Source organism: Malus sylvestris, chromosome 15 (genome assembly GCF_916048215.2).
Source record: "Malus sylvestris chromosome 15, drMalSylv7.2, whole genome shotgun sequence".
Classification (NCBI taxonomy): domain Eukaryota; kingdom Viridiplantae; phylum Streptophyta; class Magnoliopsida; order Rosales; family Rosaceae; genus Malus; species Malus sylvestris.
The window spans coordinates 7,862,767-7,882,961 of record NC_062274.1 but is presented as its reverse complement, the minus strand read 5'-3'; the positions used below and the strand labels follow the sequence as shown (position 1 = coordinate 7,882,961).

The following is a 20,195-nucleotide window of genomic DNA, read 5'->3' as shown; positions in this document are numbered from 1 at the left end:
GTTTTCAAAAGTTGAGTCAGTGACATGGATTTACAAAAGTGAGACTTTACGTGAATTCCTAACATTTTATATTTTTTGGCATAATTGTTGTGTCAATATTATTAAAATATTAGGGCGAAAAAATGAGGTAGAGGAGATTTAGGTAGATGTATTCAATTGAGAATTTAAGAGATTTTAATGGATTTTTATAGAGTTTAACTAATTTGTAAAGATTTCACGTAAAATTTTGATTCAATTCCCTCAAAATATCATGGGAATAGGTGAGATTTATGGATGCTTAAAATACACTACAAAATCTCTTCAATTCCCGCTAATTCATCAACTTTTCCAAATTCTTTAAATTCAAATTCTAATTGAATACACCTTGAATGTTATAAACTTCTTTAAAATTCTAATTGAATACAGGATTTCTAAAGATTTTAATAAACTATTTTAAAATCCTGATTGAATACACATTGAATTTCAGATAATCACTTTGTTTGTACCATACTTGACCAATCCCGAAACTACCGAGCACCGGCCAACGCTATACTGTCAAGGACCCAGAAGAGTTCCCCTCCGACCAGGAGGCCAATCACTACTCGACACGTGTCAAGATTAGAAGCCAATCAGAGCGCAGCACGTGTCGACATCAAGAACCAATCATAACATGACACATGTCAATGTGACAAAGCTACAAGTTTTTCTATAAATAGGGGTCATTCCCCCACAATATGGCCTAATGCCATTTGTGTTAAATCATTCACAAGAACTCACTAAATTGAGAGCTTGATCTTTTGTACTTGTGTAAGCCCTTCACTACTAATAAGAACTCCTCTACTCTGTGGACGTAGCCAATCTGGGTGAACCACGTACATCATGTGTTTGCTTCTCTGTCTCTATTCATTTACGTACTTATCCTCACTAGTGACCGAAGCAACCAAGCGAAGGTCACAAAACCTGACACTTTCTGTTGTACCAAAGTCTTCGCTGATTTTGTGCATCAACATTTGGCGCCGTCTGTGGGAAACGACACTTATTCCTACTCTCTTCAGCTGTGTCAAGCTGGTTTCTATCATTCGTACACTTTCTTTTGATCAGGCATCCCTCTCCAACATGGGAAGCGAAGGAAGCCACAGCACACAGAATGACACCCCCCTTGCACATAGTGCGAAACAACGAAAGAAGGAAGGAAAACGAGTTCTTCTTCAAGCTAAAGTCGATGAGTTGGAAGCTCAGAACAACAAGATAGCAATGAGGAATGAGGTCCTCCAGGAACAATATGAGAAGCTCTTCGAGACACTCCACGAAGTTAGGCAAGCTCAGACACGCGAGTTTGTTGCCCCCGTGGAAGTCAACCATCAACTGGGTGCCCTCCAACATGGAGGGTCACATGCATTCGACATAGATATCCCTGATAGGGAACAGATTACCCCTCGACTTGATAATCAACATGAGGCTTCTCTTAACCCAGTTGCTTCGACCCGAACCATGAGAAGTGGAGGGAGACACCTCTTTGCTGAAGGGGCAGAAGGATCGAAAGCCGTCTTTCGCGATTGTCGGGATTTCCTGAAGCAACGTCGAGAGAATTCCATCCATATAAGCTCAAAGATTAATGACCCAAGGATTTCTGAGAGACTCGGTCCCCTGCCACGGCCCAAGCCGGCCACCAATTTGGGGAAGGGGCAACAAGTCCTAGAGAGACATGAGGGTACAGGGGACTCAGAGGTGTTCCGACAGACATACCCTGGAAGCCAGTACAGCGAGTCCAGGGAAAAATCACATGCCCTTGATCAAACCTTCCTAATTCCAATAGGAGATGGAGATTTACGAAAGAAAGCTCCAGTGACACATAACTTCGCTCATGACCCCCTTGTCCTACAACTTCTTGAGGAAGTAAACAAGTTGAAGGCTGAACGTCAGGCTGAAATACCTGACTGGAACCAACCCAGGCATGGCCCTCTTACAAGGAGGATCCTCAACACCCCCCTTCAAGCAAAGACAAAGCAAAAGCTTGGCTTGCAACTTTATACTGGAAAAGAGGACCCGATTGAGCACCTTAACCTCTTTGAGTCCACCATGGCATACCGGATGCACACCGACGAAGAGCGATGTCTTCTCTTCCCCTCCACCCTCTCTAGTGGAGCTCTAAATTGGTATTGTCGTCTTACACCTGAGACGGTAGACTCATTTGAGGAATTGAGGAAACTATTTGTTTCCCAACACATTTTCCAAACCGATCGCTTGCACTCTGCAGATGACTTGTACACTATCCGCCAGAAGCCAGACGAGTCATTACGTATGTATGCTGGCCGCTTCAGCCATGAATACTCCCGGTGTGCCGAGGCAGACGACAAGACTGCCCTCAAAGCCTTCACGGCAGGCCTACGTGATTGTTTCTTTAAATACATGATCAATGCCAATACTTGGAAGACTTACTCTTAGGTGATGGCGCAGGCTTATAACCATGCCTCCGCCGAGGCAAAGACATATCAGGAGAAACCCCCTACAACCATCCTTTATCAACAAGTGGGAGGTGGAAGCCAGACTCACCTAAATGAGAAGACCTCGACTTTCCAAACAGCAGTGGCACCTCCCCATGCCTTGCATAATGCTTCACCGAATCAACAGACATATCAATTTCAAGGCAAGAGGAAGGATTTCCATCCTCACCACTCTCCTTTCAGTAAAAAGAGTAAGGGACACTATCCCGATAACCAAGGGTATCGCCACAATAACGCTCGCCCCCAGGCAGTCAATGCAGTGGGTCAAACCCGCGTCAAGATACCCCCTACCCCAAGGTATGAGACATACACGCCCTTGAATGCCACATGCGCGGCCATTTACCCCAGCATAGCTCACCTGATACCAAAGCCAAAGCCGAGGCACCCAGATTACACGCCCCCGAATAACGCGGGCATGTTTTGTTGCTACCATGAGCATAACGGCCATGATAGCGAGAAATGTATCATCCTCCGTGATCGTATTGAAGCTTTGGCACGAGAAGGAAAAATTGATCAATTCCTTCTTCACCCTCAAAGGGATAACCATAAGCAACGCCAGGTGAATGTCATATATTCCATAAGCGGCGGCACACCCATATCTGAATCTTCCAATAGGGCCATGAAAAACAGTGAACGAATTCTGAGGCCTGGTCACCAAGTGTTTCACGTGGAAGACATCAGGGGAGGGAAGTATCAAAAGCCTAACTGGGATCCGATATGTTTCTACCCTGAGGAAGAAAGAGGCATCATCTACCCTCATAACGACCCATTGATCGTGGAGGCTCACATAGCCAACTTTGATGTTCGACGAATCCTCGTAGACACAGGGGCTTCGGTCAATATCATGTTTGCCGAAGCTTTCAGGGCACTCAGTGTAGCTGAACACTTGCTCGATCGCTCGATTTCTCATCTGATAAGCTTCTCCGGTGATATCGTGCAACCCTTAGGGAGCATACATTTACCCTTTACTATTGGTACATGCCCTTACACGGCTACCATTACCACTAACTTCCTAGTGGTTGACTGCCCAACGGCATACAATGTCATCTTTGGGCGCACAGGCATCAATGATCTCAAGGCTATGGTATCCACGCATATGCTGTTGATGAAATTTCCAACCCCCCATGGCAACGGCTACATCAGAGGAGATCAGCTTAGTGCACGATCATGTTACAACACTTCAGTTAAGCAACAACACTTGCCCGGACCCAAGGAAACCCTGTCTGTATATGACCAAGTCACAAAGACCAGCCTAGATGAAGCGAACTTGGATCTTCCTGATAGCAACAATCAACCCGATGATCCTCGAGATGACTCTTTCACCCAGCAAGCCCAACCTGCTGAAGAGTTGGAGAAGGTACCTATCTCAAGAGATCATCCAGACCGCATGGTGAATATTGGCACCACATTGTCACCACCCCTTCGGTTAGCATTGATATCTTTTTTGAAAGAGAACACTGAAGTCTTCGCCTGGTCATACGAGGACATGCCAGGCATCTCTCCCGATGTCATCTGTCATCGTTTGAGTATTGACCCCAAGATCAAGCCGGTGAGACAGAAGCGAAGATCTTATGATGCTGAACGATACGAGGCAATGAAAGCAGAAGTTGAAAAACTCAAAGGCATAGGCTTTGTCCGCGAAGTCAATTACCCGACATGGGTAGCAAATGTGGTCCTTGTTAGGAAAAATCCGACCAAAGAAAGTCTTTCGCTTCAAAAGGTCTTGTGGAGGATGTGTGTTGACTACACCGACCTAAACAAAGGGTGTCCGAAAGATAGTTTCCCTCTTCCTCTTATTGACAGGCTTATAGACTCTACGGCAGGGTGTGAGCTCTTGAGCTTTATGGACGCTTATTCAGGATATAACCAAATCCTCATGAACCCCTCAGACCAAGAACACACGGCCTTCACTACTGACAGGGGACTATATTGCTATAAAGTCATGCCTTTCGGCCTAAAGAATGCAGGAGCAACTTATCAGAGACTGGTCAATTCAATGTTCGCCGAACAAATTGGGAAGAACATGGAAGTTTACGTTGATGATATGCTAGTCAAAAGCAAACATGCTGGCCAACACATCACCAACCTATCTGAAACTTTCACCATTCTAAAGAGGTATCGAATGAGGTTGAACCCCAACAAATGTGCCTTCGGCGTGGGCTCTGGCAAATTCTTAGGCTTCATGATTAGCCAACGAGGCATTGAAGCTAACCCTGAAAAGATCAAAGCAATCCTCGACATGAAAGAGCCAATAACTTCAAAAGACATCCAAAGCCTTACTGGCAAGGTGGCAGCCTTAACCAGATTCATCTCTAAGGCCACAGACAGATGTGCTCCTTTCTTCAAAGCACTCAAGGGAAATAAGAAGTACATTACATGGACGGAGGAATGTGCCAAGGCATTCAGGAACCTCAAAGAGTACATGAGTAAAGCCCCTCTGCTCTCCAAACCAGAAGTTTGTGACACTCTCATCATCTATCTATCGGTTTCGGCTTCAGCAGTCAGTTCTGTTCTTATTCGAATGGACAGTGGTGTCGAACGGCCCGTCTACTACGCTAGCAAGGCCCTACAAGATGCGGAGACACGATACTCCAACATTGAGAAATTAGCTCTAGCATTGGTCATGTCTGCTCGGAAACTTCGCCCTTATTTCCAAGCACACGCCATCATCGTGCTTACCAATCACCCTCTTCGACAGATACTCCAGAGTCCTGACACGTCTGGACGAATGATCAAATGGGCGATAGCATTGGGTGAGTTTGACATCTCCTACCAACCAAAACCAGCCGAAAAAGGTCAAGCAGTAGCAGATTTCATCGCCGACTTCACATATCCTGTTGACATTGCTTCTACACCTGAAGCAGTAGCTTCATTACCATCGGAAGCTCAGAAAGTAGAATCAACGACCTCAGCATAGAGTCTGTATGTTGATGGCTCATCCAACCAACAGGGCTGTGGAGCGGGACTAGTCTTGACTACGCCCGACAAAGTAGCAATGGAGTATGCTCTTCGTTTCAAATTCAAGGCATCAAACAATGAGGCCGAGTATGAAGCCCTTCTAGCAGGATTACGTTTGGCCAAACACCTCGGGGTTAAACAAATTGATATTTTCAGTGACTCCCAATTAGTGGTCAACCAGGTTACCAACAACTTTGATGCTAAGGACAGCTCCATGGCAGCATATCTTGCGCAAACACAACTTTTGCTCAAGCACTTCCACTACCAGATCACCCAAGTTCCTCGAGCGGCAAACAGTCATGCAGACGCCCTGGCTCGCCTCGCCTCAGCTGTGGAAGACAAGATTGGAAGAAAAATTCATGTCGAACTGTTGGCAACACCAAGCACCATGGCCGCAGAAGTATGCAACTTACAACAGGGGGATAGTTGGATCACCCCGATCTATAATTTCCTTGCTCATGGCACCCTCCCAAATGATAAAGTCCAGGCTAAGCAAATTCGATACAAGTCTACCCGCTACCTGATCATCAATGATCAACTCTATAAGCGAGGTTTTAGCTTGCCATACTTAAGGTGTCTTACGCCTGCCGAGGCGGAAATCGTCCTTCGGGAAATACATGAGGGAGTCTGTGGAGATCATGCTGGATCTCGATCCCTAGCACACAAGACTTTTCGCCAAGGATATTACTGGCCAACACTCCACCAGGATGCCATCAAAGTATCCCGCTCATGTGACAAATGTCAACGATATGCGACTATTCCTCATTCCCCTCCAGAGCCTCTTACTCCTATGATCAGCCCTTGGCCCTTCGCCCAGTGGGGACTTGATTTGATCGGCCCAATGCCGGCAGGGAAGGGCAAAGTCTGTTACGCAGTCGTTGCAGTGGACTACTTCACAAAGTGGGCCGAAGTAGAACCCTTGGCAACCATTACTGAGGCAAAGATAGAAGACTTCGTGTGGAAGAACATCATTTGTAGATTCGGCATTCCCAATGCGATAGTCACTGACAATGGGCGACAGTTTGACAACAAGAAGTTCAGGTTGTTCTGCTCTAAGTTCAACATCAACTTATGATTTGCCTCTCCAGCTCATCCCCAGTCTAATGGACAAGTTGAGGCCATCAACAAAATAATCAAGCGCACTTTGAAAACCAGCTTGGACAAAGCTAAAGGCTGTTGGCCAGAATTTGTACCCCAAGTTCTTTGGTCATATCGCACTTCATATCGAACTTCAACAGGAGAAACTCCATTCTCACTTGCCTTTGGCACATAGTCGGTTGTCCCTGTTGAGCTCGAGCAAGCAACATTCCGAGTCCAGAACTACATTCAAAGTGAAAATGACAAACAACTCACCCTCAACTTGGATTTAGTCGAGGAACACAGAAACCAAGCTCACTTGAAGAATGTCGCCTACAAGCAGCGCATCTCCAACTATTATGACTCTAGGGTCAAGCCTCGTTCTTTCAAAATAGGAGACTGGGTCTTAAAGAAAAGATTACTCTGCAACAGAGTCCCGAGTGAAGGCACACTTAGTCCAAACTGGGATGGACCGTATGAAGTCATTGGCATCAGTCGCTCTGGCTCTTACACACTTAGAAGCTCCGATGGCAAGACCCTTGGCCATCCATGAAACGCTGATCACTTGAAGTACTACTACAAATAGACTCACGATGTACAAGTGTTGAGCTATAGCCGTTCGGCATCCTATGTAATGAAAGCCATTTGGCAATGAATTCAATAAAGAGGTAATTTAGCCAACTCAGCCCTCACTCTTTTACATTCCTAGCAATGGAACACTCAAGTGTTGAAACCTCAAAGCAGATATATCCAACACGAAACAAAATCTAAGTATGTGTCGACAAGACTATACAAAGAAAGGAACAACCAAACAATGACTTATATCCAAACAATAGATCTATTCATACATAGCCAAACATGCATTAATAATAGTGCAAACACTCATAAACACCTAAAATCCAAAACTCTCAAGCTTATAACATGGGCACATGTTATACACACATCAGACTACTACATCCAGAATACATGCAGATAGTAAAGACACTGCTATTCATTCTCATCTGAAGCCGAACCCCTGGCAGTATCACTCCGCGTCCTACCATCATCCTCTGCATCCCCAAGATCCTCTTCACCATGCTGAGTCTGTGCATCAGCACTACCTTCATTATCAGACTCATCTTCGCTGCTAGGATCAACAGCAAGGATAAATGTCTCGCCCTTTCGATGATGCTCATCTATATCTTCGTGGTATTTTCGAAGAATGCTCCCATCATCATAACGATCAAGGACGGCCATCCATTTCCTTTTTTCAAAGCGAGCTTCTTGAGCACAGTAGGGTTTAATAGCAAGATGAAAGGTCGAAGAACTTAAGTATTCTTGCACAGCAGCCTCTCTTTCAGTTGGAATGCTCTTCTCCAGTTCAGAAATCTCAACTAAGGCACCATCCAATTCTCCCCTAACCTTGGATACCTCCAAGGTAGCCACCTCCAACTGTTTTTTAGTTGCCTCAAGCAATTTCTTAAGCCTTAGGTTCTCACCATTTCGCCTTTTCAAGCTCTCCATGGTTTCGTCCTTCAGTTGGAGAGCCTGAGTCAAAAGTCCCTTATTCCTTCGGGCCTCGTCCACAAGCTGCTTATTCTCCTTCAGTTTTGCCTTGTACCGCTCAACCTCTTGCAGTCTGTCGTGATACTCGGCCATGACCTGCATGGCAAGACGATCATCACTACCTAAATAATGATAATAAAGAGGAAAAAGTAAGGAAATGACAAAGTAACACTCACATATGAAGACAGTTTCAACATCCGGTCGCAATCCGATTCATCCTTAGCTAAGGGCTCTCCGAGCTCATCGAAGGCGAATCGACGCCCTGCCAAGCAATTGTTGATATCCCCAAAATCCTTTGGCCGCGTGGCAACCCTCAAGTCCTTCCACGGGACACTACCAGCTCTTTCCTTGCCTTTCCCCTCATGGCGGGAACCAGGATCACTTTCCTGGACAGTGTGCTCCATAGTAAGAGGAGGAGGCAACAATCGGCTCCCTTCTCCTGCAACTACGGCAGCAGCATTTTCAACGGCCTCGACTCCAGTCTTCCTAAAGGCAGGCCCCTTAAGGACCCCATCTTGGGACTTAGGTCTAACGGATGGTTCCCCTCGGAACTTATGAATTTTCTTATGCGGTAGGATGTCTTCCGAAGGAACTAACACTGGTGCTTTCCTTTTATTGGTGCTAGTCCCTGTTTTCTTGCTTACCTTCTCCACTGCATAAGGAAAATCAAAATAAGAAATACAACTTTCCAAATAAAGTAAGGAAAAGAGCAAAGTTTACATGAAGGATACAACTTACTCGATCGTCCCTGGCTCTCGGAAACTAAGGGTTGGAAACCGTACCGACGAAATAAGGGTCGTAGCTTGCTTAAGTGTCTATCCTCTTTGGGCACCCTCAACACCTTCTCTATGTTAGATAGCTCATGCCCAAACAGTTTGATGGTGCCCCGCGTCACTACATGAAGCAAAGTGTTAGAAGCAAGAAAAGACCACAACAAATAGCAAATAGTACGAACGGTTGATACGTTACAACCTACAGTCTGGAAGTGAGTAAGCACACGTTGCTCAGGCGTGACACCCTTATCATACTCCCAATCATTATACAGAAAGCACCAACGGTTTTTCCATGTGTAGTATGCCTTTTTCTTACCATACACAATACGCTCTCTCTCACTCCGGCATGCACACTCGGCATAACCAGTGCATGATTTTGCTGGGCGCATCTTGTAACAGTAACGCCACTGATGGAAAGAAGGCTCACACAACCCACACTCCATCCAAATGATATAAAATCCAATCAAAGTATCCCAGAAACCAGGATTGAGTTGCCCAGGTGCATATCCGATCAAAGATAACATCTTTTGCAACCACGGATGTAAAGGTAGTCTCACCCCTAAAGTCAGTAATATCTGGGTGTAGAACATAACATGACCCTGGGGAGGCTCAGAAGGCCATTCTTCATCATGTACCAAACGTATCCCTACACTACGAGGGATATTACATGACTGCCTTAGCGCCTCAACCTGCTTCTCATTATCTAACAAGTTATTCTTTAGATGGTCTGCTGTGAACTCAGAGCGAACTATGGGTATGGCATAAAAAACAACCCCCTCACCCAACGCCATGGAGGAAGAACTAGCAATAGCTAAAGTTTGACGGTTGGGAAGATCATCCAATGTTTCTCTAGTACAGGACTCTAACAAAGACCCTGAAGACTCCGACATTGCAGACTCAGACTTAGAGCTAAAGCTAGAAGAGCCCTCATCACTAGAACTTCCAGGCTCTGACATCTACAATAAGAAGAAACAAATTCTATCACTACATGCATGATCAAAACATAAGGAAGTTCCTATATTACCCACATGAAGATGGTGCAAAGCGATGCCGGAACCCTTCTCAATCAGAAAGCAATCCGTCTTCCACAGTCACTACAAAACAAGCAAATGAAGACCGTGTCAAGCGCCAAAAAAAAAAAAAAAATAAAAAATAAAAAAAAACAGCTTCATCCAAAAAGCTTCACCCGAAAAGCTTCACCTCCAAAACTTCACCCAAAAAGCTTCATCCAAAAAGTTTCACCCAAAAAGCTTCACCTAAAAAAGCTTCACCCAAAAAAAAAACTTCACCTCCAAAAAGCTTAACCCAAAAAGCTTCACCTAAAAAAGCTTCACCCACAAAGATTCACCTAAAAAGCTTCACCCACAAAGCTTCACCCAAAAAACTCCACCCGAAAAGCTTCACTTAAAAAAGCTTCACCTACAACGCTTCACCTAAAAAAGCTTCACCTAGACAGCTCCCTCTACATACTTTCACCATCCAAGCTTCACCATCAAAGCTTCACCTAGAAAGCTTCATCTACAAAGCTTCATCTACCAAGCTTCACCATCAAAGCTTCACCTAGAAAGCTTCAACACCAAAGCTTCACCTACAAAGCTTCAACACAAAACCTTGCTCCAAATAAACAAATTTTGTTCACAAAACCCAAGATGCCCTTGAACTTGTACAAAAACACTTGGGTAAACATAAACATTTTTTGTTTTACACCCACAAGGGCCCAAAATCTTCCTTCTTATTTATTCACTTATATATGTTCCCAAACATATTATAATAGATCCAACAACAAGCCAAAGTCCCACGTTTCTTAATGGACAAAAGTACAAGCAATTCATCAATAATGAAGGTGCTACAAAAATTGGAATCTACCCCAAAATAGAAATCCAACCCAAGAGACTTTTTCTCTCTCTCCCTCTTCCGCCTCCTTTCATCTATCAAATTTCTGCAACCTCTGCTCTTCTCCAATGGAGCTGAATTTTGGACACCCTATAGTTTTTGAGCATATGAACAACTTTCAAGAAGGAACCATTTCTGTTTGAGCGACGGAAATTAAAGTGTTGAAGCTCCAAACATGACAGTCGGATTCTTGCAGATTTCGAAGCTGCTGTGATGTTTCGAAGATCTGGAAATATTTAACCATTAGTTCATTCTGAATTTTTGATATGTTATGAAAGAGACGATGAGGAACAACTTCAATGAAGAAAGCATGCTGATCTGAACAATAGAAAATGGAGTTTCGAATCTCACAACAAATATGATGGGTTGACAGAAAAATAATAACCAGTCATTCATCATACCTGAATTTCTTGAGTTATACAGCTCCGAGGGATCTCAATTTTGGATATGTTGTAGTTCACAAGTTAAGGAACAACTTCGATGAAGAAAGTATGTTGATCTGAGCAAGAGAAAATGGAGTTTTTGAAGCTCACAACAAGTCTGACGCGTTGATATACAAATGACGAACAATCACTCATCATACCTGAATTTCTTGAGTTATACAGCTCCGAGGGATCTCAATTTTGGATATGTTGTAGTTCACAAGTTAAGGAACAACTTCGATGAAGAAAGTATGTTGATCTGAGCAAGAGAAAATGGAGTTTTTGAAGCTCACAACAAGTCTGACGCGTTGATATACAAATGACGAACAATCACTCATCATACCTGAATTTCTGGAGTTGTACTGCTCCGATGGATCTCCAATTCGGATATGTTGTAGTTCACGAGCTAAGGAACAACTTTCATGAAGATGGTTTTGCGATCTGAGCCACAGAAAATGGTGTTATATTGAAGAAAAGCTAAAGGCAGACTAAAGGAAAGCAAAAATGGTACAGCAAAGCAAAAGAAAAGCTAAAGGAAGACAAAATCATGGCACATGATAATGAGTCATACCCTACCCCTCATTGGATTCAAATACACCCATCCTCCAAAATCATGACAAAGGCCACATTATAGATATCTGTACAAACATTCCAAAGAAAAAGGGAGGGAGTAAAAAAAATAAAAAAATAAAAATAAAAAAAATAAAAAGGGCCTAGGCCTCCACTTCTTTGGGCCTAACACATCTTCATAAAAAAAAAAAAACAATATATGAAGAAAGAGCCCTGGGTTACCACTTCGAAAAGAAACAAGTGAAGTTTTCCTACTCATGACATTGACTACTAGCTAGACACCTCATTCGGCAACTCTCTTCGCCTGAAGACTTGGGGGACTCCCACCATATGCTACTGCACCTTGATACTCGGCAGTCTCACAACCACTCAGTGACTTGGATTTTTCAAGTCTCCAACCGAGAAGTTTTCCTCACTCGGGAAATTAAGGGAACACTACCTCAAACTACATGCTTCACTCACAAAGCTTCAACAATACAGGTTTCAACAAAAGCAAAAATTCAAAGAACTTTATGAAGAAGGCTTTGGTGTATTTAACACAATATGTTGAAATGAAGCAAAGCTTATTTATTAATATTTTCGATAAGCCACAAATATGTACATATACATGAGTCAAAATAAACAAACAAAAGGGAGCCTTCACAAAGGTTGCTTAGGGGAAGTCTCAGCAGTCGGTAGAGCCCCAGAAAGAGAAAGCACCGGAGGGTGGTTATCCGGAGCCTCAGTACTTGACAAAATCCCAGAAGGAGGAGGCATTGGAGGTTCATCATTTGAAGCTTCATTACCAGGTACAGCCCCAGAGGACGAAGGCAATAAATGCCTTTGGAACAAACCCACAAACCGCTGATGATCAAGTAAAACCTTACCATCAGATTCCTTCATCTGGTCAAGCTTCATCTTCATGTTTGTAGCATAGTCATGGGCGAGCCGGTGCAACTGCTTATTCTCATGCTTGAGCCCTCTAATCTCCTGTTTGAGACTCATCACTTCAGCAGCCAATGATTCAACTTGGCGGGTTCTAGCAAATAGGCGTTGGGCCATATTAGACACAGAACCTGCACACTGAACACTAAGAGCCAGAGAGTCCTTAACAGCCAACTCATCAGACCGTTTGGAAAGTAGTCTGTTATCTTTGGGAGTGAGAAGGTTCCTGGCCACCACTGCAGCGGTCATATCATTCTTCATCACAGAATCCCCAACGGTAAGAGGACCAGTAGGGGATATGAAGGATGGGCGCCATATGTTGTCTGGAGAAGGCGTGGCTGTCTCTTCTCCAAGGTTCAAGTCAAAACGACGGTCGGAGGGTCCAGACATTTTCAAATGTGTTGAAGAGGGAAGAGGTCAGACAAATCAAGATCTTAGAAGTGCAAGAAATGAGCTTCTACTGGTAGAGATTCAAGTGTGCTGTGGAACTTAATGCCAGCCTCTATAAAAATCTGCACTCGACGGAGCTTCAGAAATCGAAGAGGCGTTTGCTTTCTCAAAAGCTGGGCTGCTCAGAGACCACGAGGGCCGATCTCAGAAATCGAAGAAGCAAGCACGTGAATCTTACTGTTCAATCACCGCTCTCCATATGCACCATCAACTCCTCGGGTACCACATATAACTTTGTCAAAGATCTCTGACAAAGTTTAGGCACGAGAATTTCGAAGTTCCAGCTACCCTACTATTACCCATAAGGGTAAAGGAACAGCACCACTGCTTGACAACTGGAAAGTCCCTATGTGTGTCGACCTCCGTGTTTTGCGGCAAGACAGGTTGGCAAGAACGTCCAACCTTTACTCACATTCGAGAAAAGACTCCCAACATAATTACTTTCTCAAAAACCGGAGTAGCACCGCTTTCCGAATCTCGAGAGTCAGATCCTCAACGGGATTGCTTGTTCGAAAACCGAAGAGGCACAACTCTCAGAACTTCGAGAGCCAGATTTCCTTAGATAAAGCTTGTCTGTAATCTTCACAAGTAACATCAGCTTTCCAGATACCACATACCACTTTTTCAAAGTGCTCTGACAAAATTAAAACACGTGAAGCTGGCAGCTCCCACTACATTGCTGTGACCAAGAAGGGTAAAGGAATAGCATTACTACTTGTTATTGGGAAATCCCTATATACATTGACCTCCCTCCTCAACGGACAGGCAAACCTGCAAAAATGCTCAACCCTTTCTCGCATTCGAAAAGGCACCCTCAACATAACCTCTCGAAATACTCAGCTTTATTTCCCCCCGATAATACCTCAGCAAATAAGCCACACCAAGAACAAGAGTATCTCATATCATCAGGGTCGAAAGCAAGAGTATCCCATATCATGCTTTCTCCCTGTCTTTGTCTTTGTCCTTGTCCACACCTGCAGGACAAGGAGAAAGAGAGCAGTCAGTCGGAACCTGAAATCAAACCTCCAATTTGGAACTGACTGCCTGGAGCATTTGCCTGGTTGCTTACTTAGCATTGCTCTCGAATACTCATACTCAACTGCTGTCAAGGTCACGAATTCCACCGGCAAATACCTCATGACAGTTGATCAGATATTGGCTCTTTACACTGAAGCTGCCAAGCGTGGATGAGTCACTATGAAGGAATGTTCTGAATGACCATTTAAATGCAAAGGTTGCACACCACTTCTGCCATGCAAAAGATTGAAGCAGAAGGTTCAACGGTGAGCTGAAACAGATCACTACAGCACGACACCTTTCCATACCACATTCATTATTCCGTCAACAGCAAAAGTATCCCATATCATCAAGGTCGAACGTACTCTAGATTTGATGGACTTGTTTTGACCCTCAAATTTTTGAGTCGGCCTTATACTCTGAAGGGCACCAGAAAACCCTCCAGCACAGTTCAAGAATAAGCCTGTGGAAAGTTACTTCTTCAAAAGCAAAAGTATCTCATATCATCTCTTATCTATTTGCTTCTCCTTATCCTGGCAGTTGAATGAGAGACAAGGAGAAGGAGAACAATCAACCGGAAGCCGAAGTCAAACCTCTGATCCTGGGTTGCTTACTTGGAAGTTTGACTGCTTACCTTGTCTGTCACCTCTTTCGGCAGATCTCCTAGCTCGGCGACTTGGGGGACTCCTACTATAGGGTTTGTATCGCACTTGACCAAGCCCGAAACTACAAGTAAGCTTCAAAGTGAAATTGATACATTACCTTGTGCATCTTCATCAGCTAAATACACCATTCCCGGATGGAGGAAAGGTACTTCCAGAGAAGGGCAGATGAAGATCAGACCACACTTCGGTACTTAGAAGTTTCGTGATTACTCAAGGGATTGGATCTTGCAAGTCCCCAACCGAGGAGTTTCCCTCACTCGGGAACTTAGGGGAGCACTGTTTGTACCATACTTGACCAATCCCGAAACTACCGAGCACCGGCCAACGCTATACTGTCAAGGACCCAGAAGAGTTCCCCTCCGACCAGGAGGCCAATCACTACTCGACACGTGTCAAGATTAGAAGCCAATCAGAGCGCAGCACGTGTCGACATCAAGAACCAATCATAACATGACACATGTCAATGTGACAAAGCTACAAGTTTTTCTATAAATAGGGGTCATTCCCCCACAATATGGCCTAATGCCATTTGTGTTAAATCATTCACAAGAACTCACTAAATTGAGAGCTTGATCCTTTGTACTTGTGTAAGCCCTTCACTACTAATAAGAACTCCTCTACTCCGTGGACGTAGCCAATCTGGGTGAACCACGTACATCCTGTGTTTGCTTCTCTGTCTCTATTCATTTACGTACTTATCCTCACTAGTGACCGAAGCAACCAAGCGAAGGTCACAAAACCTGACACTTTCTGTTGTACCAAAGTCTTCGCTGATTTTGTGCATCAACACACTTAAAATCCTGATTGAATACCCCTAGATTCATTAAAATAATTAAAATCTCTCAAAATCTCAATTGAATATACCCCCTAATTTGAGATAAACTCATTAGCATTTTTTTTATTAAATTGTAGCAATGGTTCTTTAATTTTAACTCAATTAGAGCAATGATCCATCAACTAAAAATATGTTACTATTGGTCCCTCAACTCATCAAAACATGCAACTATGGTCATTCGGCTAAAAATCTATTACCATTGGTCCCTCAACTTTAATTCAAATGGAGAAATGATCCTTCAACTTTAACTTAAATGAAGTAACAATCCCTCAATTTAACTTAATTGTAGTAATGATTTTTTCAATATAACTAATTTTGACAAAATTATGACAAAGTTGATGAAAATGACCATAAATACACATTTTAATGATGTGAGGAATCTTAATTGTAGTAATGGTTTTTACAATATATCTCATTTTGACAAAATTCTGACAGAATTGACGGATTGCTCCAATTTAAAAAGAGAATAAACAAACTTCAATCTAAAAGGAGAATACCACCAGCTACGTTTTCTATTTACCTTTTGTGCCTCCCCAAACCTCAACCGTCCAGCTATCATCCAACGGTCCAAAGTAGACCACCCTTCCCACGATAAAAACCCGCACCCAGGCAGGCAGGTTCAGAGCCACTCCACACTAAAATTTCCTTCTTTGAAATTTCCACACTCCGAATCCGATTCCGATTCCAATGTCGACACCGGAATCTCAACCCCCCGCCGGCTCCGAGCCATCCATCGAAGACTCCGCCTCCGTCAGCAAAAAAACAGCTAAAAAAGAAGCCGCCAAGCAAGAGAAGTTGCGCCGCCGCCAGGAGCAGGAAGCCCTAGCGGCCGCGGCTCGTTCCCTCTCCGTCGACGAGCAGGACCCTCTCGCTGCGAACTACGGCGACGTCCCCCTGATCGAGCTCCAATCGAAGACGGCTGAGGACGTCAGTCACTGGACCGAGGTCGGAAGCCTAACCAATGCGTTGGAGAACCGGTCCGTGCTGATACGTGGCCGGGCGCAGACGATTCGTGCCGTCGGGAAGAATATGGCGTTTGTTGTCGTCAGAGAAAGGGGGTTTACGGTGCAGTGCGTGGCGACGGTGCAGCCTGACACCGTGAGCCGCCAGATGGTGAAGTACATCGCTGGGTTGAGCAGAGAGTCGATTATCGATATTGAAGGCGTCGTGTCTGTTCCTAGTGTCGAGATTAAAGGCACCACGCAGCAGGTTTTGTAATTCTCGTAATTTATTTTATTTTTTTTTAATTTTGATTGCTTTGTTCTTAATTAAAATTTGAATTAACTGAGTAATTAAGAAGCGATTATAATTGAGATGTTGATTTTAAATAGGTGGAGGTTCAAGTGAGGAAGTTGTATTGTGTGAGTAAGGCTGCTGTTTTACCTATTAACATTGAGGATGCTGCTCGGAGTGATGTCGAAATCGAAAAGGCTTTGCAGGTACATTTAGATGTTTTATTTTGAATTGGATTATTGAAGCTTTGTTAAGCTTTTTGGGACTTTCACTCTTAGCATGTGTATATTCATTGGGTGGTATGATGGGTTTTTAGGCCGGAGAAACACTAGTTCGGGTTAATCAGGATACCCGCTTGAATAACCGAGTTCTTGATTTGCGAACACCCGCGAATCAGGGGATATTCCGCATTCAGAGTCAAGTTGGCAATGTAAGTAGTCTTTCCACCATTTGCAGCTATTTATCTCTTTAAAGCTAGAGAAAATCGTTAAGAGTTTAGTTCTGTATGTCGGTTGCATTGTTGTGTAGATCTTTAGGCAGTTCTTGATATCCGAAGGCTTTTTTGAAATCCACTCGCCAAAGCTGATTGCTGGTTCAAGTGAAGGTGGAGCTGCTGTTTTTAGACTCAACTACAAGGGTCAAGAAGCCTGCCTTGCCCAGTCACCGCAGCTTCACAAGCAGATGGCTATCTGTGGTGACTTCGGCCGTATTTTTGAGATTGGTCCTGTTTTTAGAGCTGAGGACTCCTTTACCCACAGGCATTTGTGTGAGTTCACTGGCCTTGATGTCGAGATGGAGATCAAGAGGCACTACTCTGAGGTAGAATTAGTAATTTTTAAGGCATTTGTTTACCATTATCGCCCTATATGACGATGGATGTTAACTTATGGTGCAATTATATGCTTGTTTGTTCAGGTCATGGACCTTGTTGGTCGCTTGTTTGTTGCGATGTTCGATTCCTTGAACAAGAACTGTGCAAAAGAGCTTGAAGCTGTAGCGAGGCAGTATCCATTCCAACCGCTAAAGGTCTCACTTATTTATTTTTTGTTGTCTTAATATTTAGGTTGTGATATGTTGGTTGTTGAATGGTCAATGACACATCGCCTAAACATTGATTCTATTATCTATATATTCTGAATTATAGAAAAAATGTTTCTTCTCAAAAAAAATTATAGAAAAAATGTTGCCGCAGACACACAGTTTTTGGATTCTGATTATTGTCATTTCTTAATTTTTGCAGTATTTGCCAGAGACTCTATGTTTAAAATTTGAAGAAGGTGTTCAAATGCTTAAGGTATTTCCCCTTGTTCTTGTTTAGCCACTTGAGTAACAAATAGTAATGCATGATTGTGGACTTTGGTAGAGTTTCTCATGCATCACATGGTCAGAGCCAGCATTAGTGAAAATCTTGAAGCTGAAGCATGCATGGCATGCTTTCATTTAAATAATTTCTTCTTTTTATTCTAAGTTTCATGTTTTCCACAGGAATCTGGGGTTGAAGTGGATCCTTTTGGGGACTTAAACACCGAGAATGAGAGAAAATTGGGCCTACTAGTTCTGGAGAAGTAATTTATCTTGCTTGTTCAAAGTCAGCTTATAATAATGATAATTTTTAGTTTGTTCTCATTTTGTTGAAGTTCTGTTGTCATCATAAATGTTTGAACTGATTTTTTACTTGATTACAGGTATGGCACCGAGTTCTACATACTGCACCGCTATCCTTTGGCTGTTAGGCCATTCTACACAATGCCTTGCCATGACAATCCTGCTTACAGTAATTCGTTTGATGTTTTTATTCGAGGTACACCATCATTGTTTCTATCAATATTATTGTTGTATTTATGTCCTAACTCATTTTGCTAGTTTTAGTTTTGTTTTAAATCTCGGGACTTCAGATGTTAATAATTAATAAGTAACAGGATTAGTAGGATCTCTTCTCCAAAAAAAAAAAAGGATTAATAGGATCAAGAAGACTTTTGTATGTTCAAATGCTCAAGACTATGTTTAACACGGCTGTATAACTTTAGTTAATTAGAAATGTATATATGAAAATTGGATCAACATAGCTAAAAGGAAATTTAAAAGTATGCCACAGCTGTCATTTATTCGTTGATATGTTAGACGGCGTTTTCATATGTGCTAGTTATTCTCTTTATTCTAGGGGACAACATTATACATTCAACTATCATTTGGAGTGAAAATACTCCAATCATTAACTTTATGTGAATCTAAATATATATTCTTTATCGCCTAGGCGAGGAGATAATTTCTGGAGCACAGCGTGTCCATGTTCCAGAGTTCTTGACTGAGCGTGCACAGGCGTGTGGAATTGATGTAAAGACGATACAAACATATATCGACGCTTTCAGGTATCCTTACCCTTTGCTCCCTGTGTTATTGTTATTATTTATTTGAAAAGTTGAGATTGAAAATGAAGAATATAACAGCTAAAACAGAGCGAATGTTTGAGATTGAATATAGACGATCTAACAGTTGTAGAAATTGAATCTAACAGCTAAAACTCCCGTAGCGTTGAAGTTGGACCCTAGAATCTCTTTACAAATTGCCTTCTCAGTTCTACCTGACCATGCTTATGATGATTCTTGCAGATACGGTGCACCTCCCCACGGTGGATTTGGAGTAGGGCTGGAGCGTGTCGTCATGCTTTTTTGTGGTTTGAACAACATCCGCAAAACTTCTCTGTTTCCTCGTGATCCACTTAGGCTCGCCCCTTAGAGGCTCAACTCTTTACTAATATTTCCGTAGAATTTGTCGTTCATCAGTTTTACAGAATCATCTCTTCTTACAGCTGATGGCATATGCATGCATGCCATAAACCAACTGTATTTTTGTTATTCGCTCGAGTCGTTTTTCTTCGGTGTTCGTATGATTCAGAGTTGAATGAATGGATTATATTCTAAATACCTTCTATCTATATTCTAATGTCCATGTGGAAAGTATAGCCATCTTCAGAATATTCTCGTCTCTGCTACAACGAAAGAAACTTCGCTTACAAGATTTGAACTCAGAATCTATTCCAAACGAACAAAATAGTAGAAACGAACTCTGCTGGACTTCACGGACCATAGGCCTTTCAAAATAGGGAACTTTAACGAAAAGCACCCGATACTATTTACTTTAACGAAAAACCACATTTTTACACTAAAAAGTCAATCCTGGTACTATTCACTTTACTCTTTATTTTGTCCTTATCATTAAAACTCAAAGTTTTCAAGCCCTTTTCATTAGTTTTCCTTTCAAAATACCGAGTTTAGAATTCAAGGCAAAAATCTGCTCGAGAGAAACGGTGACCAACATCGTCGTGAAGATCTCTTTGGGAATGATACATG

The 20,195-nt window shown here is 42.9% G+C and overlaps 2 protein-coding genes and 1 long non-coding RNA gene across 5 annotated transcripts; 1 reads left to right on the top strand and 2 right to left on the bottom strand.

Moving 5' to 3' along the window:
* Nucleotides 1-7,337: 7,337 nt before the first annotated feature.
* Nucleotides 7,338-10,099, bottom strand: LOC126604361 (uncharacterized). Its single transcript, XM_050271576.1, has 3 exons — nucleotides 8,802-10,099; nucleotides 8,240-8,715; nucleotides 7,338-8,159 (listed from the first exon to the last, which is right to left on the bottom strand). Exons 1-3 carry the CDS (start codon nucleotides 9,790-9,792, stop codon nucleotides 7,506-7,508), a joined length of 2,121 nt encoding a protein of 706 aa, XP_050127533.1. The 5' UTR covers nucleotides 9,793-10,099; the 3' UTR covers nucleotides 7,338-7,505.
* A 508-nt stretch (nucleotides 10,100-10,607) lies between these two features.
* Nucleotides 10,608-11,673, bottom strand: LOC126604362 (uncharacterized). Of its 3 annotated transcripts, XR_007616587.1 has the most exons (4): nucleotides 11,495-11,673; nucleotides 11,313-11,410; nucleotides 11,131-11,228; nucleotides 10,608-10,955 (listed from the first exon to the last, which is right to left on the bottom strand). It is a non-coding gene; the product is annotated as an uncharacterized LOC126604362 (long non-coding RNA). The 3 variants fall into 3 exon arrangements; XR_007616585.1 differs by lacking the exon at nucleotides 11,131-11,228 and having other exon boundaries at nucleotides 11,495-11,671; XR_007616586.1 differs by lacking the exon at nucleotides 11,313-11,410 and having other exon boundaries at nucleotides 11,495-11,671.
* Nucleotides 11,674-16,214: 4,541 nt separating this feature from the next.
* LOC126604359 (aspartate--tRNA ligase 2, cytoplasmic-like) lies at nucleotides 16,215-19,769 on the top strand. Its single transcript, XM_050271575.1, has 10 exons — nucleotides 16,215-16,821; nucleotides 16,944-17,051; nucleotides 17,162-17,275; nucleotides 17,374-17,664; nucleotides 17,761-17,871; nucleotides 18,086-18,139; nucleotides 18,331-18,410; nucleotides 18,531-18,646; nucleotides 19,100-19,214; nucleotides 19,455-19,769. Exons 1-10 carry the CDS (start codon nucleotides 16,300-16,302, stop codon nucleotides 19,579-19,581), a joined length of 1,638 nt encoding a protein of 545 aa, XP_050127532.1. The 5' UTR covers nucleotides 16,215-16,299; the 3' UTR covers nucleotides 19,582-19,769.
* Nucleotides 19,770-20,195: the final 426 nt, after the last annotated feature.